Below are 7,479 nucleotides of genomic sequence, written 5' to 3'. Positions count from 1 at the left end.
CAGGAATCTACAAACAAACCCCAGACAGAAGGAATTGTGGGTAAAAGTGACAGCCAGCAGTTGACGGTTGGGAGGAGAATGAAGCTGAACTTAAAGGACCTTCGGTCAGACTTGTTTTGATTCACAGACGAATCAAACCAAATATGACTAAACTCCACCAAATCAATCAGCTGCTTTCGAGTCCGAGTTACTTCAGTTCATTGGACAGAGTGGGGCCACTTCCCAGCATGCAACAGAGTCAGACTTCCTGGCGTGACCCCACCCCATCTGATGTGGGCTCACGTAATCAGACCAATGGCATCACCACAACTACCAAAGAGGGCTGGAGGAAAAGATACAACGCAATTTGGTCTTTCTAAAAAGTAGCTGTATATTGATTTAGATTTTTTTTTTTTTTTGGCTGAAGCAAAGTGGTTTAAGAGAGGAGGAGGAACAGGAGGGGGGAGTAAGAGGGTGGGGGTTATCAGGGTTGGAGACGGGGAGTGAAAGGAGGGAAATGTAGTTGTGGTGATGACAGATGTGTCACAGCTGTTTTATAATGAAGTGCGTTAGGCTTGCTGTTGTTTGTCTGTGGGCCCAGTGACAGACTAGGATGGACCCTCCCCCTCAAACCCCCCCCCCACCCCCTCGGGCTCCCCCGTGTCAGCTGGGATCGGCCTCACCGACATATGGACAGATGGCGATTGAGGTAAAAGTTGAAATCATCATCATCATCATCATCATCGGTCGACTGGACACACAACCACACTGCTGCTGCAGAGCTCAGCCCATCAGGACAGGTCACATATGTGACCTCTGACCCCTGGGCTGTAGAACCAGTAGGACCGGCAGAGAGGGGGCCAGCTGCACCTCTGATATGAGCTCACCTGCTTTATTCAGCACATAAACATAATGTTGTCAAGGCTGTGAGTCCAAACATGGGTGGGGGGGGGCGATAGGCTCTGCACACTGAGGGGCAGTCACAGTCAATGTAAATTCATTTACAGCGTTTAAGCCATAATTTGAATGAATCACCTGAAGCTTGAATGGAAACAGGTTTTTTTGCCCCGTAGCTTTGTCTTTGAGGAGACTCTGCTGTTGAAAAGACGTGGGGGGAGGGAGGCTGGGGCATATGTGGGGGGTGGGGGCTGCAAACTCCAGAAGAAAAAAGACAAATAACTTTGACGGAGGATAATTTGGTGTGACTGCTGTCTGGATGGCGAATATTAACAGAAGAGGTGCATGATGGGAGAGAAAATTCTTTAAATGGGTGACATTAAAAACTAAACTAGCCTCGCTCCCTACAGTACAACCTACTGCACACACCAAACAGGCAGGATTTTATCAAAAGGGGTCGAGTGGAGCGGGACTGAATTGGGCGATGAGATCGCCATGGCAACGAGGACCTCCGCGGCGTCGAGCATGAGGGGAATGTGGGAGGAGGTTTGAGGCTGAAATGGTCTAGATTGGAGGGAATCGCTCTTCACTCCTACAGTTTTGGGAGATTCTCATGGACGCGGTCCAAACACTCACAGTAATGAACTCTTCACACACAAACAGTCGCACACACACACACACCATTACATCACAGGTAATAACAGTTATACAACACTGCACAGACACTAAGGTAATTACAAGGAGCTCACATCAGTGTCCAAATAAATACAAACACTCAAAATTCATGTGCACCTCAACACAAAAAAAAAAAAACTGTAAACAAACACAAGATTCTAAAGTATTTCAGGATTGCACATTTCAGAAAGGAATGATTAATATCTACACCTGACAGATGAAGTGGGTCTTTCTTTCTTTGCTGTACTTTGTTTTAAAGCACACACAGACTTTACATTATTACCTCACGGGCCCCAAGCCTGAAAAGAAACCTCATTTTGATTTATCAAACGCTGCAACCTTAAAGATGTTGCAGCAGTTTCGTTGATTGGACGTGTGTGTGTCTTTGTGTGTGTCTGGGAGTGTTAGCAGTTACATTGAAATTGAGTCCAGCAAACTGGGGAGGTGGGGTGGGGGCAGGAATGATGGGAAGAGGCATCACATCACACGGTCCTGGAAAGAGAAAAAAAGTGAGCTCTGGCATCTTTACAGCGTGAACAACACTGACAAGTTAACACAAAACGATAAATTATCAACACATCACAAAAAACATGAAAACACACTGAGCTGATCATAATGAGACCATCAGTTTAAAAAAAAAACAACAAAGAAACAGAAAAACATCTTGTTGTTTGCAAGAATAGAAACTCGTCAGGAAAACGTTTACTGTGCTAATAAATCAGGGAGGAGGAGGGACATTTTCCCATAGAGTTCAACAGACACTGAGTATTAATTTCTGCAGCAGCTTATTGAAGATCAAGCTAAAATATCTGTTGCATATAAAATACAAAGCGGTCTGTTTTTTGTAGTAAGGCAGATTTTCATGATCTTGTGAATCCTGATTATTTGGCTCAGAACGATCCTGACATGAAGTTGTCGGGTCTTGGCGTCTGCTGGCATCAACAACCATTAAACTGTGAGGATCGGAGCCAAGTGTGAAACATCTGATGGAGGCAGACCGAGTTCAGGCGGGAGTTGATAAATATTCACGCCTTAATGCCACTTCTGTCACCACAGGCAGCGCCTCGGTGGGGATTTTTACTTTCCAAGTGCATTCTGGGAGAGATGAAAAATGCCTTGTAATTTGCCAACAGGCAAATAATGAAGGAGCAGAATCTGTTGGTGCTGAGCAGAAAAGGAAAGACACAGAAACACAGTGGTTCTGGTTTTCCTTCAGTGCTCTGTCTCACTATTCAGCCTTGTCTTGGTAATTCTCACTGTTAAGAGAATTTTAATGGAAAATTAATGTAGCATCAAATCAGCAATAAGCATTCATTTAGTAGCTTTTTTTGTTTGTTTGTTTGTTTGTTTTTTTTACACACAGCGAAATGTGCCAAAATGTCTCAGAAGATACATGAACTACTGAGAATGTTTGTTTTTTTCATCCACAGGAATTCAAAGTGTTTTGATTACTGCAGTTAATTAAATACGTTTCACATAATTCTTCAAAATAAAACACTTGATATGCCGATGCTGTTTTCACACAGTTCAATATCCACAAGAAGATATTTGCACATCACCTCTCTGGAGCTCAGCCAATCAGAAGAGAGGATCTGACCTTAACAACTGACTTTAGACTTTGTGGGCCATTTAAGAAAGTAAAAATTAGCTGCTCAGCTCGTGGTGTGGTGAGAAGTGTGAGCTTTCACTTTTACTTTTTGTGTGACTGAAAACGTGCAGCAGTTCATCGCATTCAGTTTAAACTGACAGTCAAGACGGACTCATGTTAGTGGTTTCAAATCACAGGCGGTGCCTTTAAAATAAATCAAACTGACCTTGTTTATTCCCAGAAGTATAACAGATACCATATAGTCTCATTCTTCAGCTGGGGGCCGAATAGGGGGTTGGCCTGGGCCAGAATGGCTATCAACCAACTGAGTGAGAGAGAGGGAGCGAAAAAAGAAGCGTCAGCATGGTCAACTCCTGTTGGTGCAGACACACCAGTTCTTTATCAGTCTATATGGATAGACAGACTATAATATCCATGTTTTTTTCCATGGCTGTAGACTTGCCACCATTCAGGCAAAGAACGCAAAACACTCTGTCCACCTTTAAACCCCCCACAAGCTATTATTCAGAGAATCAAACGGATGCGAGCAGCATTTCTTTTTAAAATCACCCTTTTAATTAAACGTTATTGTTTAATGAGCCGAACCCGCAGCTCGGCCTGAAAGCAGCTATGCTTACTTAATGACCTTGGGAACATTACTGTGGATTCACTCACGATGAGACATCATGAAGTCGATCTGAATGAAGCACTGAATCTGCTTTAATGACTGTACTTCTCTGCTCCTGCTGGACTCCACATACTCTACACTCTGATAACTTGGATGTGTTTTAATTAGTATAAATTACACCAGAGAGATGAGTCTAAACTTCTGTTTGCTGGACTTCAGGCGAGGCAGACTGTTGGACACCTCGTACAGGACTTGAGCCACGGCCTAAAGAGCCCTCCAACCCAGAGACGGGGTGTAACTCCAGCAGTATAAATATAACAGTCAGCTTCAGCACAGACTTGAATCAGGAAATAAATTGTTCCCCAAAATATTCAGAAATTTTTTTAGATTATCTTTCTGCAGCATGAACAAAGCTGTGGGTTAACAGGCAGTGACATGAGGCTTATTATATTCATGGAATAAAGAAAACTGAATAGATAAAAGCTCACTCGTGTGTTTTTTTACCCCATATTTCTGTTTTTGTTGAACTTTCTTTTTATTTGCTATTTTAATCAGATTTGGATCTGATTTGGTCTTTCTTTTTAAGGCAGTTCTTAAAATTATCAAGCAAGACAAATGTATTTTATCAGACTTTTTCACTGTCAAAAATCTAAAATTAAACAGAGATATGAAAACTTTAAATGAAAATCACCAGATTAGATGAATAAGCTCGAATAGCCTGTCTGGTAAGATTAAAAAACATATGTACAGTGTGATTCCTCTTAAATGCTATATAACCATTTTGTTATATGTGCATGAAGTAGTGAAATGTTTGCCTTAGGTACTTTAATTCATGACTTTGTTCCTCCTTTGAAATAAAATACACTGAACACACAGTTGAAGGTCATTTATCCAGAGCTGCTGCAGTTCTGAGTAGTTCGATGCAGACTCTGTGGTCGAGGACTTTCATCTTTTCTATTGTCAGATTTTTCTCAACTGAAGCTAAGTGGCTGTAAATTTCTCTTAGTGATTTATCGAACATCTGGGAAAACGCTACAGCTCGGTTACTGTTTCACCATCAGAGTGAATTATAAATTAAAAAAGGTTTAATTGGACCTTTGATTCCACAATGTCACACAAAGTATCAGCCATGGCAGTAGCAGTTGTATTATTATAAACCAATAAACATAGAAAACAGATACGGGGTAGATAGGATGTGATACATAGGACTGAAACATTATTAATGAGCTACATTAATATCCATATATATATATATATATATATATATACACACATATACATATATATAGAGTTAGTTTTTGTGTATGACTCTTAAGTAATTCTAAGAATTGGATTTATTCATCATAATAGAAGAAGCTATACTTTCACTATCCTTCTTTTCCATTCCAGCTGCTCCCACTCATCCAGCTCCATTATCATAAATCAGAGCAGAAACGGTTTCAATTACGCAGATCTAAGGTTTGAGAATCTACCCTGTTCCTGGGCTGAAGGAACTGGAGCGCCCCCTGGTGCTAATCACATGATGCAGTGGTCACATCCTTCACGGGTCAGCGCTGTGAGCTGATGTTTCTCACTGGGTTCAATGAGCCAGATGCATTGAGAGATTATCTGAATTACAGGTCATTGTTGAAAAATCTCCTTCTATTCTCTTTATCTGTTCTTTCAGCCCGTGCAGCACAACTGTTGGTTTCTAATGCTGATGCTCAACTCTTTTGCTTTGATTATGGCCTTCATCCTTCATTCAGTCAATCAATCAAAATGTATTTATCACAGCACAGAGGAAGAACCAATAAAAAAAAATCTCTCTCTCAAAACACACACAGACACACGATTACGCAGAGGATAAGAATAAACATACAAAAATAATAAAAAGGGGAAAAAAAAAAAATCAGGAAAACAATAAAAGGAATTGAGCAAACGCTGTCTTGAATCTCATGAAATTGAACTGAGGAAACAGAGGATTAATAAGAGCGGTAACGATAAAATCAGAAAAACTGAAAGGAAGAAATCAAAACCAGACAAAATGAAGAGAATAGTAAAGATAACATTATAAAATTCTGGGATGGCATCAGTGCATTTAGATCCTTCATGAAAATAGACAAAAACTTACAGTAAAAATATAGTGAGTTAAGACAGATTATTTTTAATATACCAGTCTATGTAAGACGGTTATCATTAATCATTCAATAGAAATAAAGTTGTCCTCTTATGAGGAGAAGGATTTTAAATTAAATGTATGATAAATGGATGTATAATTAATTTCTATGGCTTTAATAAAATAAAACTGCATACTATAGCTCACAGGGTCAAAGAGCACTGACAGAGTACCACAGTAAAATATTACCCATTCATTTCTCCGCTTTTTAAAACCCTTTGAGATGAAATTGGTCTTCACTCCTCTTCTGTCTTAAATGGCCATGGATGTTAGAAATAGACTGAAGCTGGGAGTGTTACTACACATGATGCACCATAAGATGCAGCCACCTCAACACAAACCATTTTATTTGAAAAGCTAAAGTGCTTTTAACATGAAGTAAAGCTCAGCATTGTGTGTTCGCTGTGTTTTTAAGTTTCTTTGTGCAGATGTAAATCAGAGCAGCAGGTGGATACAGCAGTCACATCAACATGCAAAAAGACGGCAGAGGAAGAAGGCTTGTACTTACAACAGGTAGCAGCAGACTGCTGTGAGGATGAGACTGGTGACAATCACACTGTCAAAGAGAGCAGAGTCTGTCAGTCGCACAATTTCTTATGACAACATTAAGTTTTCATGTGACACACAGTTTTGTTGTTTTATGCCTATTGTATTCATTCATTTTACCAATGTCTAAAATCCTTTTTAATTTATTTAGTTTAATAAACTTTGACCCGAAAACTAAAGGAGGTTCAGTCATTAAGGTCACAACAACCTGCCTGCTCACTGATCCACAGTGTGAACCAGTGCATGTGTTCATATTGGCCTTAATTCCCATTAAACATCAACATTAAGCCACAACACTAGTTTAAAAAAAACAAGCTTCTCGTATAATTTCGTTTCAGCAACACTGATCTTGTTGTTGTTTGACCCTTTAACCTTTCCTGGTGAAGTGTGTGAGGAAGGATGGGAAGGAGAGAAGGAAGGAGAGAAGGAAGGAGGGAAGGAAAGAAGGGATGTTGTAGTGACGCACATGAACGCGTTGGTGTGTTCATCCCATCAGAGTTTGGAATAAAAACGGATTTCCCAAAAACAGAAACACAAACCAAACGCCTGAAAACGTTGGACCGTGTACAGCAGAAGATAAACACCGAACAGCGGCCGCTAATTGCAGCCAATTAGCGGCAGGGAGCACCTACCCCCGGTTGGGCCCTTTGGGCACTAAAAACGGGGCCACCACCCCCACCAGCCCCCAGAGGGTGGTGAAACAGATCATCGGCAGGGCCAGGGAGTGAGCCACCATGGCGTCGGGCCGCAGCAAACCGCAGAAAGGGACGATTTAATGTCGGCTTGTCCTCCCGCAGATAACCCGCATCAATGGCCGCCGCGACAGACAACCTCCGCCACGGCCCCGCCCACAACGAGCCGACGTGCTATCCGATTGGCCCGAGCCAGCAAGCTTGAGATTTACGATTGGCGCAGCTAGCTGCCGCTCAGCATCACAGTGGCAGGGGATTGGTCGGTTGCCCGTGCCAACAGACTGCAGGAAAATACGTCCTGTTTTTTTTTTTCAGCCCA

General features: G+C 41.5%; 1 protein-coding gene across 1 annotated transcript; it reads right to left on the bottom strand.

The window, feature by feature from the left end:
- Positions 1-383: 383 nt before the first annotated feature.
- Positions 384-7,281, bottom strand: atpv0e2 (ATPase H+ transporting V0 subunit e2). The gene is made up of 4 exons (XM_029497279.1): positions 7,101-7,281; positions 6,431-6,478; positions 3,366-3,464; positions 384-2,043 (listed from the first exon to the last, which is right to left on the bottom strand). Exons 1-3 carry the CDS (start codon positions 7,202-7,204, stop codon positions 3,371-3,373), a joined length of 246 nt encoding a protein of 81 aa, XP_029353139.1. The 5' UTR covers positions 7,205-7,281; the 3' UTR covers positions 384-2,043; positions 3,366-3,370.
- Positions 7,282-7,479: the final 198 nt, after the last annotated feature.

The sequence above is a fragment of the Echeneis naucrates genome, chromosome 1 (assembly GCF_900963305.1).
Source record: "Echeneis naucrates chromosome 1, fEcheNa1.1, whole genome shotgun sequence".
Classification (NCBI taxonomy): domain Eukaryota; kingdom Metazoa; phylum Chordata; class Actinopteri; order Carangiformes; family Echeneidae; genus Echeneis; species Echeneis naucrates.
This window is presented reverse-complemented; position numbering and strand designations above follow the sequence as displayed.